Below are 21,434 nucleotides of genomic sequence, written 5' to 3' on the forward strand. Positions count from 1 at the left end.
ACACACACACACGCGCGCACACACACACACACACACACACACACACACACACACACACACACACACACACACACATCCCATCGATATCATCTTCTGTGTTGAATCTGTTGTGACTGGATTATTTATTCAACACAACCCGTTCATGTCTCACATCTATCATGCTAAATTGGATTTGCGAGAGAGAGAGAGAGAGAGAGAGAGAGAGAGAGAGAGACGGGGGGGGGGGGGGTCGGTAGTTGAAATGCGCGGTGCATTCTTGTGTGGAGGGCGAAGCGAGCAGCCATCCGCAGGACAGCAGGATTGCTCGACATATCCTCAGTGGGAATCAGCGGTTAGTCCTCCACATTTCGTCCGAAGTGGAAGTTGTGTTGCCAGGAGCCGCCGGGGAGCCTCGGACCTCCACAGCTGCACAGTGAGGGTTGATTTGCCCCTTGCGGAGTGCGCAGCCCTTCATCAGCCCGGAGGATCCACAGCGCAGGATTTGGATTTGGAGAAACAACGACACAATGGTAAGACTTTGCAGAAACGGATGAATTACAATCGTGCATCTCGATTTTTACATAGCATAACGTTTTTGCACGAGCGCTGGTGTCTTGAAGGGTGTTTGGGAGGAGAGTGCATGCCGGGATCTTGCGGCATGTGTCGGCTGGGCTTCCCTCCAGTCATCGGCTCCTCAGCTTGCACAATTACTGCCAAAAAAAACGAGCTTTGTGCGTTGAATACAAGATTACAGACAGTGTGAGGGATTTTTAGAGACACAATGCTCTCAAACATACTGACTAATAGGTAGTCTATACATCTGTCCATATGCATGAAGAGACTCAGCCTTTTTAAGTCTGTTTAGGCAGTAACTGAATGACAATGGAGTGGAAATGATATACAATGCTTCATAATGATCTTAGAGTCTAGGCTTACATTGCTTCCCTTCTATGTCTGTATGTCATTCATACTGTCATGCATGCATTATACCAGCAGTGGATCCACATACTCAGGCCTGTAACGTCGTTTAAAGAGGGAATTCAATTACCCAACAACAATGTAGGTATTACCCTTTGTTTTACATGTTTAAGGTTGTAGTATTTGGGCTCTTGTGTTCCTGAAGATCTATCAATTCCGGGCCTTTGGGTAAAACAGTGAGTGACCTTGTAATGAATCCTCCTGTCACTGAATCACAATTGCTGCTTTTCCTTCACTGCTGGGTTCAAACAGCCGTAAAAAAGCCTTTCAATCACAGCTGAACGAGGATCAGTTACCTGCTCTGTGTGTTCGATGGAGCATGGCTTCCTTTTAGTGCAGCTCGCCACGTCATGTATGTTCATACAAAATATCTGGCAAAAAAAAGAAAGGTGTGTGAAGGTGTGTGTGTGTGTGTCTTCCTGCTTGTTGCTCTGGTTTGATTGATTGATAAAAGCACAGATCCTGTTGAGCTATTTGTTTACATTTCTGAATGCTCAGCTGCAGCTTCATTCATAAAGAGTGATGAATGAGTGGCACATCCGCCCTGAATCCTGATCCGAGGCCAAACAGCTGCCACAAGTCTGGTTCTGTAGGGAAACACTGATGGGATCAGTGCTTGAATCGTCTCTTTTTGGGAGGTGTTTTTGAATCAAACACACTGCTGAACATCTGTGAGAGCTGTTTAGATATCTGAGCATGTTTATCCAAAAAGACAACACTGTGAGAGTTTCAGTTCAAGTGTGGTTCAGCAGGCAAACCGCGGAATCCTGTTTGGATTTGCTCGACTTGTTGGATACAAAGATATCCACAGTACGTCATGATGTTGCTGCTGTTGGACGAAACATTTGCAGCGTAAGTGCACGGGTATGAGAAAAGAGCTTCTCTGTCTCTCAGATCTCTGTGATGCTGACATTTAAATGGCCCAATTAGCCTTGTTGTGTTGGCTGGCCCGAGCAGCAGCAGCAGAGGAGGGAGAAAGTGAGGAGGAGAGGACATTAGGCGTCGGGCCCAGTCTCAGCACGGCAACCTTGTAACACACCCCGTATCATTCATGAGCCGAGCGTCATTTAGTCACATCAAGGAGATCCAGTCGAGGATGATGATGATGCAAAGAGGAATACTAGATGTTCCCTTCTCTTTAGACACCATGTTTTTATGGCTGAACCATTCAACCAAATGGAAATATTCAAGATGTCCGTCACATCATTTCATTCACATTTTCACTAATGCTGTCAAAAGTATAGACAGTTCAATACCTTTTTCAGTACTGTGTGTTTAAAATGATTAGATATCTGCATTTTATTGTATCAAAAAGTACTGAACCTGGAAAAATTAGTGATCTCTGATCAGATTTTTACCCAAGGCTGCACAGATATTAACATTAATACAAATGTGTTGGTTTGTGTTCTGTGACTGTTTCCGTTCCAGCACTGTGTGCAGGTTGAAACTAATTAAAAAAAAATAGAAATGATTAAGTATTTTTATTTATACCTTTATTGTATCAAATTTTAAATTCTGGTATTATGACCCGACAGTAGAGTTTAAGAGGTTTTAATTCACCTCTGTTGCTTGCTCAAACTCTCATAGCTAATACAAAAAAATATGTATTAGCAAAGCAAAAAATGGTTGCAAAGCCAGACAATCCAGAAACCCAAATCTGGTCCATAATATTTCTGTCTGAGAATTAAAATACTCTTCTATTAATAAAGTACCTGAAAACTGTGACTGTTATAAAACCAAGGAAAAACATTAGCAATGTACAGTCTGAGTGGACACAGCCTGGCCACTGAAACAGGCTGTCACAGGCAGAATAGGCCAGGGAGGCACACGCCTTACTATATTGTGAGAAATACAAGGATTTAAGAGGAATATTCTTTGAAAAAATAAATAATATATATATATATATCTCCTGGGTTTTTCCATCTCCCTGATTCTCAGAAAGTGCATTATCTATGTGGGAAGAAAAGTCTGTGTGCAGTGTTAGCTGCAGAATATGTGACTTTATGACTATTGTCAGAAAGTAAGAAAAAGGAGCTCTGTGCTAAATGTTTCTAAGTGATTTAAGGTGCTTGATTAAAATGTATTTAGCTTGTGATCGTCTATTTAGCTTTCATGTGTAAAATGCATTCATTCAATATGTAATTTAGCTTTGGCAATGATGTAAGTTAAACATTCAATGAAGCTTATTTAAAATTTGAAGGTACTGAGCATATCCTTCTTGATCAGTTCAATAATGACAGTTATAATCATTATATCATTTCTGCCACTGGGGCTGTCTCAATCCAAACAATGACAACCAGAGATGCAGTTTGATGACATCATGAAGTAGCGTGGGATCATGGCAGCTGTTGCATGCACTTTCGTCAACTACCTTCCTTCCTCTCGAGTGAGCTTGTGTATTACTCTGGTTTGACCATTGTTGGAAACATTTGGGATAATGTAAGGACACAACAAATTATATAAAAAAATATACAAAATATACTTTTACTTAATGTCTTAAGAAATTTTAATGTGGAATTGTTACGTATTATTTCTTGAGGCCACTGACATGGCGTGATGTATATCACAGTGCTTCATGGAGGTGAACTTTTTTTCTCTTTTGGTTCATTTAATCTAATTTCTGTCACAGCAGGAAATGCACAGGTGTGGCTCTATAGCATTAGTAATGGCTGCATTCCATTTAGCTTTGCTGATTCCGGAGCACTAGTATTATTCATCTTTGCACGGCTTACTGGGACACTTAATGGAATAGAGCCATCCATAATGTTAGTAATTACACCTGTGGTTTCCTGCTATTGTAGATTAAAAAGTGTACAGTGAAAAAGGTCATTGTCAAAGCTTACACATCAGTGTTCTTCCCACTTATAATGCATTCTCCCTCATCTCACTGTGCCAGGATGGCACTAATGCCAATAGTCGCATTTGCATTTGCACTGGGGTCGTGTTTGTACTAGTATTAGGAAAACAGGTACAGCTCTTGTACATTACTCAGGACCTTCAGTAATCAATAAAGACAAAGCTAACCTTTCAAAATACTGCTTCTCTTAAGTCGTCTGATCTGTGACTTGTACAGCCGCCAGCTCTAAAGAGATCATTCGGTCAGCTGTGGCTGGTGTTAATCATGGTGGTGCAGCCACACTGAGATGACGCTGTCTCACTGCTCACTGGGTCATGTTGGAACCGGAGCAGTGACGAGACTGAGACTGAGACTGAGACTGAGGCATCTTCTGCTGCACAGCTCTGTCACTACGACCTGCTTCTACTGCTTTTCTGTGTCGTACCTGCTCTGCATAATACAAACCCTCTGTCCTCTATCAGCACTTGTTTTTATCAGGCAGTGTAGTATAAAGAGCGACATGGTCTGCATCGGGAGGATGTTGGGGATGGATGTTCATAACTAAAGTAACATAAGTGACCATGAAGTTTAGTGCCAAACCTAACCAAACGGCAAATAAAGGGTGAAGGTCAAGCATGCTTGTTGCTGGTACGCTGCAACAGACATACTTTTTGGAACGATGATATGTGTCATTTCAGGAATCACTGTAAAATCGACCTATTCAAGGTTGTGTTGTCTCTTACACACATTGGGTGGAGCAGTTGCTCTGGTAGTCTCATATTGCTGTGGATAGGTTTACATTAAAGTTAGGTCAAAGACCTGTGCTTCTCATACAGATGCTAAATGGTACCTTCTGCATCTGAATGATATTTGATGCCCTGTGAATGAGACCAGGCTGGTTTTAAAGGGAAATGCACTGACTGTCTCGATTACGCCAACTGGTAACTCTTTTTTCATCTTGGTTACCAGAGGTTAACAATAGGTTAATATGTAACCAATGGTAAACTGTATTTATATGCTGTGTTTTAGTCTTAGTGGTCACTCAAAGTGCTTAACAACACAAATCAGCTTTCACTCACTTCACCTATTCAGACACACTAGGAACACAGGCTACCATGCAAGGTGCGACCTGCTCATCAGGAGTGCTGACCATTCATTCGCCCTCGCACACCAATGGAATAGCCACCAGGAGCTATCTGGGGTTCAGTATCTTGCTAAAGGACACTTTGACATGTAGACTGCAGGGGCCAGGGATTGAATTACCGACCTTCTGATTGGTGGACGACCCCTCTACCTCACATGCCACAGCCAACCAATGACCATGATCTTCCCAACCCAGTATCCCGTGAAAGAATATAAAAGACCCACCAGCAGCACATTGTGCCTTCCCTACTAGAGCTTGTTAAAAAAAATGTCAATACTGATATCTTGACTTCAGTAATGGTTTCTGAATGATATTTTTTCAATTTTATGAAGTCCGTTTTAACAAAGCATGACATTACACATACACGTGGTGAGCCCCAAAAAGTGACACTGACACATCTTTCCCTTACCTTTACCATGTGCTGTGAATGCCTGAGTTTGATTGTAAAAAGTTGTCTGACATGTTTTTATGAGCTGATGTTGTAGGAAAATAAATTAAATGTGTTCCACTGAACATTTAGAAGATACATTAAATATCAACATTTTGTGATACGATAATGAGCGGTATTTCTTCATTATGTTAATAAAAAACATGATCTTAAAAGTGAATGTACTGCAGCAAATTAGGAGACTGAGTTTCCCTTTTAATGCTGCACATTGAGTATGTGATGTAGCACACTAGGAGCATAAACCTTCATATAATGACAATTTAAGGATAATTGTCTGAGATTTCCCTAATTAAAAATACATTACACAATTTTATGAGGTTATTAGACCATCATCAACTTATCAACATGATCCACTACTTCATATTCACTGTTTCCCTCTTACACAAGTTCAGTATCACAACATCAGCTCTGTACTTACTTGAGTAATTGTACTCTGCTACTTCATTCCTGTTTTATTGTGGAGGGAATCAGGCAGGATCTGACTGTTTAGCTGCTCCATATGTGTGTCTCTGAGGACGATCATGTCATATTTTTTTAAACTTCTCCTTTATTTTTGCTCTAATGCGTCTTTGCCTCAGTCTCGTGACCACGCAGCCCCCCGGTGAATTGTGGGAAAAACGGGACAGGAGCGAGAAACCAGGACAGTTTTCGTACTCTATCTTCCTTCGACTCGCTCTCTCACTGTCTGTGTAATAAGTGCACATCCCTCTCCCTCCCCAAAATAATGAAGACTAAGTCATGTCTGTGTATATTAATTCCTCCCATAATTCCTTGGGCTAAATATAGAGCCAGAGACTTGAGTGACTTACTGTGATATTCAGTGGGAATTAGATGGTCCAGTGCTGGATTAACGCATTAGATGATGATTCTTGAAGCAGCACAGACACAAATATCTTCAATTTTCTTTAATTTCCTGAAGAAAAGAGCAGTCAGTGTCGAGATGAGTGGTAGAACGAGAGGAAGAAGAGTTTGGGGTTGAAGGTCTGTTAGTGAGTAGAGGGGGATAAGCCGCTGCATGCCTTTACTCTCCAGGCCACAACAGCTGTCAAAGCCTGGCCAGAGCATATCCTGAGGGGGCAAACTGCTCCCAGTGTCCCACCATAAGCAAACATGAAGACACACATCAAGGTGGTTCACTCACTTTCTCCCTTAATATTTTTCTCTCTTCGTCTCCCTAATGATGCGTCTCATCACAGAGTTTCAAAGCTTCTCTCTTGTCAGAGCTGCAGCGTTATAGGTGAGTGATCATTAAGAGAGCCTCGCTCCTCTTTTCCCACTTATTCCTGAGAGGAATAATTCTTCTTCTTCTCCCGAGAGGAATCGTTTCTCGTAAAACAAAAACCCACACACGCCAGAGATTCTCCTTCTCCTTCAGCCTCTGCTCTTTTATTTTTCCATTTTTCTTCCCTCTCTTGTGTGAAACTTAAAGTATTTATCAGTGCTATCATGATCCTAAAGTAAAGACCAGTGTTTAAAATGTGTGTATGTATAGTTTGGAGAGTGAACATGCATGTGTGTTTCTTTAATTATGTGTGTGCTCTTCAGACGGAGCATCAAACATTACACACTCTCAGGCTAACAGTGTTGAACATGAAAGCCGCTGAGACTCATTAAGCCACTGATTACAGCTCAGGGAGGAGAGTCCTGAGCAGCTGCAGTGCTGACACACACACACACACACACACACACACACACACACACACACACACACACACACACACTCTTCCTGAAGTTTTTTAAAAAATTGATGGTATCTATAAACACTATATGTGTATACATGAGAGCCTGACTGCTATACTGGTTGCCTGATTTTACTGGCCGATGTCACAGATATATGAGTATCAGCATATATGTTTCCGCTATGTGCCTACATGACTACCTAATACATAATGCAGAAAAAGATGCTAATTTATATTTACTACATTTCCAGTGAAGGTTACTGTTAAAGTGTAAGATATCCTGCCTTAATAAAGTGTTTGATATTAGACATCAACAAAAAGGGTTATATCCATTATTATGTAAAGGATAAAGGATAACATTTTTAATCCTGATTATCGGTATCAGCCCCAAAAATCCGTTCTTACTCAGGCTCTTGGTCAGTGACACATACTTGAGTCAAGTTGTGTCTGAGTCCCTTTGAACCCAGTAAAACAACTCTAAATGTCATACTTTTTTTAATGTAAGAAAGACGGGAGCAGATCAGTGTTAAGAATCATTTGGGAGACAGTTTTCATAGTTAGAGAGTTTTGCACCCCCCGGAAACATCAAAAATACACATACATCACCTGTCCTGGTGATGTATGTGTATTTTAGATATCAGCTTCAAGAGATACATACTTATTTGATCAATATGGTCGATAGTGGAATTTTTTACTTCCGATTATCAGTGTTGGGCAACAAAAATCCATTCATAGTCAGGCTCTAGTATCCATGTTTAATCTGTGTGTATCATTATCGATCACATCTGGTTTAAAAACTATCGTGTTATCTCAAGTCGTGGAGGTGTGACTTTGTCCAGTTGGTTGTAACCGCACTTATGGGTAGGACCGTGTCCAAGACATTTATTCACTGTGTTGAGAATCCTTTGGGAGACAGTTTTCACAGTTACAGAGTTTTGCAGCACCTGGACAACAAGTGTGTGTGTATTTTCATAATGATTACTTGGGAATTTATTGGTGTTATTGAACATTTGAGTTTTTAAAAACAACTGTGAAAATGTGTTTCAGCAGAAGGTGGATTTTAAAAATAACATTTGCAATTCAGTCATTTATTTTGTTTTTTGTTGTTTGTTAACAAAGATTTCTTCATTGTGAAGAATACCTGAAGTCATTCAGCCCTTCATTTCACTGTGTTTGAAAGAGCACAAGTTCAATCATACAAAACAACTTTTGATATAACCTTTATTTACATGAAAAAAAAGTAACTGCTGTAAAAGCCTCTGTCATCTACTCAATGACAAGAATGTTTCAGCACTTATAGTCTTACATTCTGGTGGCTGGGATGTCACACGAGTCAGTAGCTCATGAATGTAAAATTTCTACATTGATGTGACACAACAGATAAACAGCTGCTGCTACCATCGATGAATGTCATCTTATTTGATGATAAGCCTATACAGATGTTCAGCTGATATTTCGGTGCATCCCTACCAATACATTTGTTACCGGAAGCTATTCTGAGCTCTGCTTGTTGTAATAGTGCTTCATTCGGTGAAAATGGGATGAACACAATTTAAAGGATATTCTGCGGCAGCCCTTAGAGCTCAACACTCTTTTCTTCTCTTTTTCATATTTCTGTCTTTTTTTTATTTGGATGCATTTCTTACGTTGCAGTGCATTCAGAGCCACTGTAATATTCACCATGTTAGCACATTATGCACAAATATCAGATGCATCTTAATATATTAATCTGTATTAATCTGTATTGTGAGCCTAAAGCAACAACAGTGGAAGCAGCAGTAAAACTGCATTTGACAGATTTGTCCACAGGTGGTGGAGTGTGGGAGGTGTCAGCGGTTACATGCTGGCTTGTTTGAGTTATGGTTACACTATCTCTGCAAATATACTTTACACTCCCTTTCTCATTCACTTGGAATTAAGCCTGCATGACTGATGAATGGGACTCCACCAAACATCAAGCCTCTTTTTTTCTCTTTGGGTGTCTGCAGCACCTTCAGGTACTGAAAGTTGGCATGGAGGGTCTAGTCTGATTTTGTTCTTTAATGTGTTGGTAGAATTAGTTTTCTTACTCTTGTGATCGTGTGCTTGGCTCCACTAGACTCGCAGGTCAGAATTCACCTTTGTTCAACTCTGATATGCACAATTGCAGGTTTGACTGACAGAAACACTGATGCACTGTGTGTGATTATGCTAACGCTGTGCCATTACCTTGTTCGACACTTTAAGACCACAAGCTGCAGCATCACTCTTAGTTTACATATGTAATCTCACTGCTCAGTATTTATTTTATCAGCCATGTTGGACACCACCACAGTCTCTTTTTTTGTGTGGCAGTTCAGCCAATTGGAAGGCTAATGTGGGTTTCAGTTTAAGTTTATACTAGAGAGGAAAGCTAAAGTTTGACTAATGATTTTATTGTTTGGACGTTTTGGTTTTGCCTACAAGCGCAGCAACATCACTGAAGATGCTCTCTGTGAACTCCCATTTTCAATTTCAGGGAAAGTGCTTCACTAATAGTAAAGCTTCCTCTTTTCTTCCTCCTCTCTTTCTCTAAACACTCACACACTGAGCTGACTCCGACTGAGGCAGCCTGAGATACAATCAGGGTTTCGGTGGTTTGTAACATGTGAAAGTTTAATTTCTTCAGAAATGAATTAATGGCAGTTTGTCCTCGAGCACTCACCATGAATGCTTTTCTTTGGAAGAGCATCAGCAGCCTTTCTGTCAGCCTTGGCAGTGTGCGGCCTCCCATTCATGTTGTTTCTTGTTTTGTTATTTTTCTGTTGTGTGTGTTCGTCTGTGACTTATTCAAGCAAAATATGAATGAAGGTCCTGTTTGTGTGTGACTGTAATGCATTAATATTCAGTATGCATGTGTTCAGTTTGCATCCAGAAATCTTTGGTTTTAAATGATAATAAACACTGAACCTGAACTAAAGTACATTATGAAATCTGAGGGATTCTATTTACAGTAGAGCAGAAGAAAGAGCAGAAGGAGGTTCCAGGTCCACGTGGTTCACTTCAGATCCAAACTCAGCAGCTCTCTCAGCTGTTGCTCCTGACAACGGCAAGAGGCGGGGCTTGTTGCTGGCTGTGTTTTGGTGGAGTAGGAATGCCAAGCTGCCAAGCTCTCCCCGTGGGACAAGGCCCAAGCCCTCAGTCTTGCTACTTGGCTTTACTCTTGCGAACCCCGCGGGCCTGCAGAGTCAGGCTGCATCCATGATGACACACTGGTACATGAACATGGGCTCATTACAGACAGGCAACGTGACATGCTTGTGTTCACATGCAGTTTGAACGGCCAGGCCTTTGATAGGCGGAGACTGACTTGTTGTTAGTGAAAAAAGTATTTTCCAACCTCACTTCAGTATAAATTCAAAAAATGTATTATTCAATGGGCTGTTCAAAGTGTGAAGTCAGTGATATTATAATTATTTTCACTGTCAATTAATCTAACATCTATATTTCTATAATGTAATCAGTCATTTGGTACAAAATGTCAGAAAATACAGAGGAAAAAAAATCACAATATTTCCAAATCACACGCTCCTAAAACCCAAGGTGACGTCTTGAAGTCCAAGCAGAAGTCTAGAATACAAAAACATTCAGTTTAGTTTCACATAAGACAAAAAAGCAGCACATCCTCACATTTGACAAACAAACTGGAGAATTGTTTGGTGTTTTTGCTTGAAATATGACTATGACTTGTCAAAATAATCATTGTTTCAATTGTTTCAGCTGTAGACAAGAGCTAAAAACTGACCTTGGTTAACTTCAGTACAATAAGCAGGATGTCCTAGACACTTTTCTGTTGATGGTGGAGAATATAAGCTGCAACATAACAAGTGATTCATTTCTGGTGTTGATCCAAGTATATTGAGGGGATTTCCAAACACCGAGAGACACTGTGAGATAGGGTGTGTTTTGTTAGCATTTTCACCTTATGATTCATGAACTTGAGCACTGAGCTGATCGGGGGAAATGGCACATGTTCTATGATTTAAATAAGACATTCAGAGGATTGTACACAGCTGAGCCATAAGATCATTACAGCTACGCTGGCATTGTGTGAGTGTTTTTCTAAAGCAAATTGCAGCACAGTTAAAGGAGCTGCTCACCTTGATGACATGTTGGAGGTGTGCTGGTTCATAGAGCCAGTCACCTGCATCTCTTTAGCTCACTGTGGCGGTTTCTGTTTGCACTGATTCTCCCTGCAACTTAAAACTGATGCTGTGACCAAATGGTGCCAGTACACTCAGCAAAACTTAAGCTTGTGAAAAATGGGAGTGAAAACAAAAGTGTTCAAGTAAAAAACCTGTGCACAAAAAGGAACAAGTGTGGTGCTGAAACGAACACTCGATTCACAGGCAACATCTCCGGTGGACATTCATGCAGTCAGCATGCCAACTGCATGCTCTCTCAAAGTTTGTGATATCTGTTACATTGTGCTCTGATACAAGCCCACTTTTTAGAGTGGTCTTTTATTACCACTGGACACACCTGTGCACTAATCATGCTGTTTAATCAGCACCTTGATGTGCCACACCTGTCAGGTGGATGGATTATGCCGGCTAAAGAGAGGTGCTCACAAAGACAGATTTAATTACATTTAATTAAATTGTATTACTGGCCGTTGAAATCTAGTACTCCACTGTACCCTGACCCTCCCTGTACGCCCACAGACTTTCACATTGATGGGTTTTTATTTATAAATGTCTCTTCAGGCTGGTTCCTTCTTATCCGTCTACATACATGTGTAAAAACTACTCGTGTTAGAACAGAATTAGCCAAGAAAGCTTTTAAATACACTGCCCATAATTCCTGGGATAATCTACAGAAGGGCCTAAAATGATCAGAGTTGATTATCATGTGGGGACTTTGTTCCATTTTAAAAGATCGTAAATGTGTTTGTTCTTAAAACTCCCCAGAAATTGGGTTTTAGGATTGTTCAAATTTTTTTGCATCATAATCATTGATTTCTTTTTTCCTGATCTTGTATTTCATTTTAGCTGATTGTTGTGTTCACTCATTTCTAGTGTGCGACAGTTGAATGTGTATGACTGTATCGTGGCTGCCCTCTTGGCCAGGTCACTCTTAAATGAATACATTTCTGTAAAGAGAAAGTCTCAGATTTTGACTTCAGCTCATAAAAAATGGGACCGAAAGCAGTGTTTATATTTATGTTGAGTGTATGTCTGTATCATGTTGTGCTGGCCAATTTTTATTAAATAGCAGCACTGCTAACAAGCTCTAAATTACATTTCCTAGAATTTCTTTACAATAAAAGCCTTTCAGTGGGAAGAAAGCAGCATGAAATGTTCAGTTTTCACAGCTCATTATGACTGAAAGTGATCAGAAAATAGCACTAAGGCTCCAAATAGAAGCGAAGGATTGAAACTAGACTCCAAATGTAAAATATTTCATCAAGCTAAACACACAGAAAGCTGACAACACCAGGCTTAGTTTGAGGGAGGACACCATCACGGTCCTGCTACTGAGCAGAACCACATTAACGTCGCTCTACGCTGAGCCCCTGCTGTGAGGACACAGTGGAACAAGATGAGTTTATGGCATTTCAAGCATATCAACACGATTAGATTGGACAGTTTGTGGGCATGAAGACATCTAAAAAACTAATAATTTCTTTGAGATGATTTTCTGACTGTAATGTTTGAACATTTTCACTTCTTTATTCTGAACGACTGCACTAAACCGAAACAAATTAAAGAGTAAAACTGTTTCCATGTATCACATGTTTACCTCATGGCAGATCCAGATCCAACCAGTTTAGTTTAATGGAGATTTTCTAAACATCTTCTATTGTTACATTTCTGAGTGCTTCCCAGTTTGGATTTACTCTACAGAGACATAAACAGACTCTTAAAAAGAGTTTATGTAAGATGCTCTTGTGATGTATGCGTCCTGATGAGATGTAATGTAGACACCATGTCCTCTCTTGTGTTTTCCAGATCCCGAGGTGAGCTGAGGTCCTGTTGTGTCCGTCTGTTGAATTTTAAGGACTCTGTGTTCAGAGGAAACCCCTGACTGAGAAACTCAAAATGTCTTCTGCCAACATCAGTCCGCTGATCTTCACCCTCCTCCTGTTCCTCTCCTTGGTAAGCTGTTTTAAATAGTTTTTCCTCCTTTATTTGTACCTTTTAAAGGATCAAATCTCTAATCTACCGTCAGTTCCTGTCAATACGAGTAAGCAGACTTGTGCACCTGCAGCTGAAACAATCCGCTCAGCCGATCAGCAACAGGTGGAGCTGAACATGAATAAATTCAGTAAACAAGGGTCAAGGCCTGATTTTCAAGCACTTGCACAGTCATTCACATAGTTAGAGTAACCATATGGAGTGTGTGCATCAATAATTCATTGATCAGTGTGTGGCAGGTACGATGGATAAAGACGCATTCTCATCATTTATTCATCGTTCATTCAACATTATTCCTGTCTGTTAAATCTGTGGGGAAGGAGACAGAGAAGGTCCTCGTTAGCAGACACCTCTTCTCCGTTCCTCCATAAGAAGCTGTGAGGGAAGAGATCTTTTATTACTGTAGTTAAATGTGAGTCATCACCCTTTGGGCTGAAGTGTCTGAGAAACTGAGAGATGAGATTCAGAGAAGATGGTGGACGACAGGAAGAGGTATGAAAGAGGAGGAGGCAGAGAGGGGAGGTTGGAAATAAGTGTTAGTCTTTTTACACAATTCAGGATATATATATATATATATATATATATATATACAAATCTGTTTTTTTCATCTTCTGTTAAGCAAATTTTACACTGGGAAACCTTAAACACTGAGTCCGATGTATTATTATTCTATTTGTTGCAAAAATTCACAGTATGAGACAAAAAGAAGTCGTTAAGCAGTGAAGATGATTCTGTGTTCCTCTCACTTCTTGAACAAAGAAAAAGAAAATACCTGTTCCATCTAACCCTGAAGGAGTTTCACCTGCTGATAAAGGAACTGCAGAATTATCCAGATTGATTCCAGATATACTTGAGTATGTCAGGTCCAGTTTGATATGCCCTAACCCTAAACGAAATAAATAAATATGTTGGTAGCATCCAAAATATTGTATTTTCTTATAAGTTTTAGCGAACACTACCACTACCTCTAAAGCACAGTCATGTACATGTACTGTGAAGCTGGTTGTGCTGGGCGAACACAGTTTGACCTAATTAGATATGGTGTCGTGATTTAGGGCAGAAACATGTGATATAACTAGTCACAGGAGGTTACAGAGAAAAACACAGAAGCACAGAAACTGTTTTGCCACCACTGTAATTCTGGTGAACGTCAGCACTAGTGGAGGAAATATGACCACAGAGTGAATATTTTGTCATCTAAAACAATGGTTTAAAAATATTTAGAATATATGTAGGCGTATTACCGTCTCTAAACATATGCACCAGCAGTTTGTGCAAGGGCCTGTGGAAAACACACACTAAAGCTCATAGTGATTAATAAACACAAAGCCAATTTAATTCAAAGCACTAAGGACCCCGAAAGGACGTGTTGAACGTCTGCTCCTTAGCCATCAGTAGGAGGAGACCAAAGCTGAGCAAGTGTAGTGGTTGGAGAGGGCACGTCAAGAGCGGAACACGAAGAGGCGCATTGAGAGCGCACAGAGCTCTTCTTCTCAGCAGTCAGACCACAGGCAATAAACCTGGCATATAATATTCCTCATACTTGCAGCTGTATAGTGACTTAAGCGAGCTACATGTTGAGTCCCGTTCTTTTAAATCATTATTAATACCACCTTTATTAGTTCATCGTTCCGCTCAGCCATCTTCCATATTATTGTTTCTGTTGTAGTCATTAAAAGTTTTACAACATCGCTTCACAGTTTTTATCGTGAACAATGTTATGAATTAATATTTTTCTAACTGGACTAAAATCTAAAGGATACTTAATAAACTGTGTACACTACCAATATTAAACAAATATACAAGGGGTGGCTGTAGCTCAGTGGGTAGAGCAGGTGACCAGCAAGTGTAAGTGTACCAGTGTACCAGAAGGTCGCTGGTTCAAACCCCGGCTCCCCTGGGCGGAACCGAGCTACATGCCGAAGCATGCTTGAGCAAGATGCTGAACCCCGAAATTGCTCCTGATGCGCAGTTGGCACCTTGCGAGGCAGCCTCTGCCATCAGAGGGCCCTGCGATGAGCTGGCGTCTCATCCAGGGGTGTACCCTGGCCTTCGCCCATTGAGAACTGGATTTGGCCCCAGTAGCCCCGCAACCCCCCAAAAGGGGGATAAAGCAGCAACACCCCGTGACATATAGTCTATGTAGTATTATAACTGGGGTGGCTGTAGCTCAGTGGGTAGAGCAGCGGACAAGAAAATGAGATGAGACATGAGTATTATAACACTGAAAAAACTACAATGGTCGCGTCACATTCTTTCTCTTCTTCCTCTTCACTGGTAATGACGTAGCTAACTTATTTCAGATGCCTTTTTGTACACAGTACACCGTTTGAAACAGCCATGTGCTGGGCAGGTTTAGGAAGTGTTAGGGGGTGGAGCGTCAGGAGTTTGCATGCAATGCATCCTGGTATATGTAGGCAGGGTTTGCAAGCAATAACCCAACTTTCTCTTTCAAGACACCACACACTGGGAATTTTATTGTCTCAATTAACTACATTTACCATCAACACTGATTGGGATATCCACATAAAACACGGGGAACTTCTCCTTTAATGTTGTGACTTCAAAGTACAAGCAATTGTCTACTGACGCATCTAGCATACACAAGGCAACATTATTAATGTGGATGTGTGTCTCACGACCCTAAAGTCCAATATCCCCTTTCAGCTGACAAAAATTACTTTTCACTTTCTTCAGTTAGTCAGTCACTTACTTTGACCTCTTGGTGCTGGCTTGACTGTGAACAGTGGATTTTATCAGAAGTTCTGAAAACAGCTGCTTGCTGTATTCATTGTGTCCTATGGTAGTCTCGCCTGTACTGTTGGCTACACTGCCTCCCGCTGGTACGGCTCCATTTCATCTGCATCCGTAAGCTTTCAGAAAATGACAAAGGACTCCAGCCGTATATGTATCTAACGTTAACGTTGGGCATGAGTGAGACTTTAGATTGAAAATAAACGGTAAAGTTGATGGCCTGAAAACCAAAACAATGAGCTGAAAGACATTACAACGCTAGTGGAGTTGTGGACTGCAGAGGTGATCATTTATTTGTGGGGTTGGCACATGCAGTAGTCATTTGATCCGTTGATATAAAAATATTGATCTGATGAATCAAAGTTTAATGCAACAATATTTTAGCATCAATGTCGTCACCATCTTGGTTTCTTAGAGCCAGAAGTGCCTGTGATTATGACTCGTTCCAGTCAAAGCCAGAGGTTTGAATTCTGTAATTGAAATTTCTAACTAATTCTAACGAATTCCAAGTTTGAGTTCAAGTTCCAGGTTGTCTGGATGACAACATTAGATAAGAGGTAATAAATCAAGTAAGAAGTAGGATGATTTTCTCATAAGCTTACATACAATCAGACTTCTTTTTGACACCAGTGGAGTCGCCCCCTACTGGCCATGAGAAAAGCATGGCTTCACTTTTCAGAACCATATTTAGCATAGACAATAGACTAAACTAGTGTGTACACTGTCTAACAAATGGTTTCAGATCCAATAACATCCACTTTCATGTATCAGTCAATCCAACCATCTGTGCTTCCACCATCAGTGCATTCAACTCAAGTGTTTCACAGCAGACGTGGTGCTGTTACTAGAGAGTGCAGCACATAAATCATCCAGCAGATGTGTTGTGTCGACACTTTTTCCATAAAATGCCCCAAACCCGCTGTGTCTCTATTACTCTGGTAAATCTTCAGTGCATGAATCCCCAGTGAGTGCTGCTGACGTCAGTGAATAAACTCTCAACTGCTCCTCTGCTGCACCTCGTAAAACTGTGACGTGATGTCTCCCAGACTGACGCCAACACAGAGACGTGAGCTCGTCTTCTTACCAAGCATCCACCTCCATCACAGCCAGCGTCAATGGACAATCCCCCATGTACAGAGTCGTAGCTCTGACTCTGGCTGTCGCTGTGATCTCTGACCTTGATTGTGTGCACGGGTTTAACATTCTTCTCTGTGTGTCGGTTCTTAACAAACAGGAGTTACATCTGGCACAGTCTGGTGTGAAAAGTGCAGGTCTAAAAGCCTTTTCTGCCTTGTACTCAGCAGAGTAATGCTCCTCCTCTGGGTCAGTTAGCACAGGGAGAGAGCCAGCAGCTCTGAGATGGTTTGTTTAATTGGTTGAGTGTTTAAACAGATCCCAGAGCTAAGACCTCTCCCACACTGTGGTGTGAACCGCATGGTGAAGCTAATGAAGCAGCCTCTTCCAGTTTACCTTTGGGTCCTTCCACTCTGCTCTGATGTAATCTTCTGCCACTTGACTCTCTCTCTCTTTCTCTCTCTCTGTGTTGTGTGTGTTTCTGTGTGTGTGTTCATGTTGTTTTCCAGGTTTCAAGCCAACAGGTCTCCTCTAACTGTGTGATCAAGAGGGAGGAGGAGAAATGCATGGAAATGATCGCCTCTGAAGATCCTGGGAACGATCCAGAATTTGGTAGATTTTTTTTTCTTCGCGAGTGTTTGTTTAGCCTTTAATCCTTCTCCTCATGCTCACCACTATTTTGTTGATGTTGTAACAGATTTCAACAAAAGCTAATTAAAACTTAAAAAAATAAAAAGGATTAACAGAGATTAATAAGAAGAATATCTTCAGGGCCTTCATACTGAGTGGGGAATAATTCTACAGATCATAGTCGACTCTGACTTGCATGACTGCAATCATTATAAAGACCTTGACTTCTTGTGAAAAACTGCAGCAGGGCCAGCAGAGAAATTTAGCAAAGCAAATTAATTATTTTGTTTCACCCAGTGCCTCCATCAGTATGGGAGGGGCTGAGGCTTTAATTGGCAGCATCTCATGATGATGATGATCCTGAAAATCAAAGCTGATCAGTGAGACAGTGAGTGGCAGGCGTCTCTCTGGCTGATTATATGATGAATGAAGGGAAGATCAGACTGAGAGGGAGGTCCATTTGTGCCAATCGCAGTCTGAATCTTGTTTGGTACGGAGTTGTCCTCTAAAAACAGAGTTACAAGGAGTTAAATGACTCCTGTACTATGTACACATCATCAGAAGGCCCCAGTGAAACAGAAAGAATGTGTAAAAGCTTCAAACAGTAGCACAGAACGTCATCTGTCTTCTTTTTCCCTTGTTGTTTCAAGACAAACTGCATGTTATGGAGGGAAAGCATTGCTGCACTGACCCTTGGTTGAAAATAGTTCCCGTAGTGGGCTGGTACTCTCATCAAATTCTCATCACAATTTCCCAGAGCCCACAGTGACGTCTTCAAATGGCTTCCTTTTTTTTTTTTATTAACAGAGATGTGACATAAGTCATCAGAGAACCAACAACAACAACAATAAACACAAAAACCAACACAACACCAAAATCACACTAAAACAATACATCCTACATCCTAATACAAGCACATATATTATCACAACCTTTATCAACAATCTAAATACATAACACAACATTCAAGAAAAAAGTATTACATAGATAAATAAAATGCTTGATCCTACCTCATCTTTATACAGTAACTTCATGATTATATGGAAGATATTTACTGCCTCTGAGGATAAAAGAGAGAGAACTAAAAGGAATTCAATATGTTGTTTAGCTCAATGAAAATGTTTTTTCCAGCCGTCAATAGACTTTACCCATCTATCCAATACTTTTGAAGGTCATCATTACTTTTTGCAGCTGAAAAACTTCTTGTGGGTTTGTCAAATGTTGTTTTATTTATTAACTTGAACATGCACATAGCTTCTTTTGTCCAACCAACAGTCCAAAACCCAAAGACTGTTCATTTACTGACATAAAAGACAAAAAAGCAGCAAATCCTCACAATTAAGTAGCTGGAAGTAGCATTTAATGTTTGCTTGAAAAATGACTGAAACAAATAACAAAATAGTTGGAAATTAACTTTCTTTTGATCCACTAATGGATTAATCAACTAGTCGTTGCTGCTCTAGTGTGGACTGTGGTCGGTGTTCCCTCTTCTAGTCAGGTTCCCACAAGATAGCTGTAACTTAACTACATTACACAGGAGCAACTATGTGACGCAAGCTGGCTCGCCTGATTCTGCTCCCACCCATTTGCTTATCAGGAGGTCACAAGTGGATCAGACCCATTTCAGTGAAAATTCATCACCATCATATTTGAGATATTTTAGAGAAACTTTCATTAGTCTTTGTGTGGCATTTCTTGAATGATTAATCGGACAACTTAATGTTTAGCATTAGGAAGTGACGTGATCACAAGTAGAACGTCAGGTGTGAACTGACGGACTTAGAGCTGTCCACTTGTGATTGAATCACCCAGGACAGATATTAATATGTTAATAAGTCAGAATTCCCTCTGAATCAACTCTTCCAGCCCAGAATATGTTCCCCATTCTAAAGCAAGGTCGTGCTCATAACTTATTCACTAGTAGTTTGACACTTATTAACCCGCACAGGTTCTACTAGTGAATTAGTTATGAGCAAGACCTCAATTTAGAATGGGGAACATAATTCTGGTAGTAATGTCATGGAGAATAAGGCATTAATAAGTGCTTTTTAATAACTAATAGAGAGTGAATATGCTACTAAAAATGCATGGTAATAAGCAGCTAGTTAATAGTTAATGTGTTTACTGTAATAAGTGTTACCAATTGAATTACTTCCAAAATAAGATGTGAAATAAAATAAAAGATAATTGTTCATACTGACATCTCAGCTCTGTATGAGAATATCAAGAAACTGTGATTTTGAATTAATATTCAATGAGTTACAGGTGTGTGTGTGTGTGTGTGTGTGTGTGTGTGTGTGTGTGTGAGTCTTTTTCTTCTTTTTTTTTAATGAATGTCTGACTCACTATGTCTTCCTGTCTGTCCTCAGGCTGTCCATGGATGTGGGACAACCTGACGTGTTGGCAGCCCGCCAGGATCGGTGAGGTGGTCGAAGTCAAATGTCCCGAACTCTTCTCTCAGTTCATGAGTGAAGAAGACTATGGTCAGTGATGAAGGACTTTTAAAATCTGCTTACATGTCTTGTTGATGTGTGGCAATTGTACTGCGTGTGTGTGTGTGTGTGTGTGTGTGTGTGTGTGTGTGTGTGTGTGTGTGTGTGTGTGTGTGTGTGTGTGTGTGTGTGTGTGTGTGCGCAATTTCAGTTGAAACTGACTCAAGTCTCAACTTTTTGGGGACATTTTTTCAGTCATTTTAAGGTTAAAGTTAGAAGTAGAATGACACTGTAGAGTGTATACCTCCACCAAGGCCCAACAGTCCCCTTTAATTCAATCAAGTCTAATCAAATATAAAATAAAACACAAATCACAAGAAAAAAAGAAGGTCTTGATTGTCACGGTCATGTTAGGCTGACACGTTTTGGCAGCTGTCTTTTGGACTCCTTGATGAAGGCTTGATGCCAAAACATGACCCTGTGACAATAAACAGAGTGTCTTGGTCTTTTCTTCTGACTTTTATGTCTACATGCATCACTATCCAGGAAGTCCAGGAAGTGCTCCTACCTTTACATTTTTTGATCAAATAAAACACCTCTAACTGAAATAATTAATGTTAGAGTCTGCTTGGCTTCCTGATTTCTCTCTAGAAATGAGTCTGTGTCCGCCATAATCAAATGAAAGTGTCCTGTGTCTACAGAGCTGGGGACGGTGAGTCGAAACTGCACCATGTTCGGCTGGTCTGAGACCTTCCCTCATTACATCGACGCCTGCCTGTATGACGAAACAGGCAGCAACCATACGGTTAGTTCATCACTGCGTCTGCATCCGAGTGAGGTTCAAGGTTTTTCGGTGAGACGCTTAGTATGTTCAGTTTTTGTTGTTCTTGTGTTTTCAGGACACATACTTTGCGTCGGTGAAGGCTCTGTACACGGTGGGCTACAGCACCTCTTTGGTCTCCCTCACCATGGCCATGGTCATCCTGTGCAGGTTCAGGTGAGGTGTCACATAAACAATAAAACGGGCAAGGATGTGATAGTACAGACATGTCAGGGTGTTCCTCTGCATGCTGTGCTTTTTTAAATAAACGATGATGTGATGTTCAGTATGCTCATGTGTGTTTCTCCGCACAGGAAGCTGCACTGTACCAGGAACTTCATCCACATGAACCTGTTTGTGTCGTTCATCCTGAGAGCTATTTCAGTCTTTATCAAAGATGGCGTGCTCTATGCCAAAGAGGACAGCGAGCACTGCTTCATACACACTGTGAGGAACACACACACACACACACACACACATTTCTCTCTCTTTTCTCTTCTTTCTG

The 21,434-nt window shown here is 40.7% G+C and overlaps 1 protein-coding gene and 1 long non-coding RNA gene across 3 annotated transcripts in view; one reads left to right on the forward strand and one right to left on the reverse strand.

Moving 5' to 3' along the window:
- The first annotated feature begins 242 nt into the window (after positions 1-242).
- Positions 243-21,434, forward strand: part of adcyap1r1b (adenylate cyclase activating polypeptide 1b (pituitary) receptor type I) — a 29,675-nt gene continuing 8,483 nt past the window's right edge. The window contains exons 1-7 of one of the 2 annotated variants that reach the window (XM_084356020.1): positions 243-509; positions 13,034-13,180; positions 17,557-17,659; positions 20,047-20,160; positions 20,811-20,914; positions 21,009-21,106; positions 21,244-21,376. In XM_084356020.1, the coding sequence (XP_084212146.1) occupies positions 13,124-13,180; positions 17,557-17,659; positions 20,047-20,160; positions 20,811-20,914; positions 21,009-21,106; positions 21,244-21,376 (609 nt within the window). In that variant the 5' untranslated portion in view covers positions 243-509; positions 13,034-13,123. The remainder of the gene's footprint in view (positions 510-13,033; positions 13,181-17,556; positions 17,660-20,046; positions 20,161-20,810; positions 20,915-21,008; positions 21,107-21,243; positions 21,377-21,434) is intronic. The other variant, XM_084356021.1, reaches the window with a different exon arrangement.
- On the reverse strand, positions 10,239-11,487 carry LOC311258529. Its single transcript, XR_014622742.1, has 3 exons — positions 11,183-11,487; positions 10,828-10,969; positions 10,239-10,652 (listed from the first exon to the last, which is right to left on the reverse strand). It is a non-coding gene; the product is annotated as an uncharacterized lncRNA (long non-coding RNA).

Source organism: Pagrus pagrus, assembly GCF_965226575.1.
Source record: "Pagrus pagrus genome assembly, chromosome: 6".
In the NCBI taxonomy this organism is placed as follows: Eukaryota; Metazoa; Chordata; class Actinopteri; order Spariformes; family Sparidae; genus Pagrus; species Pagrus pagrus.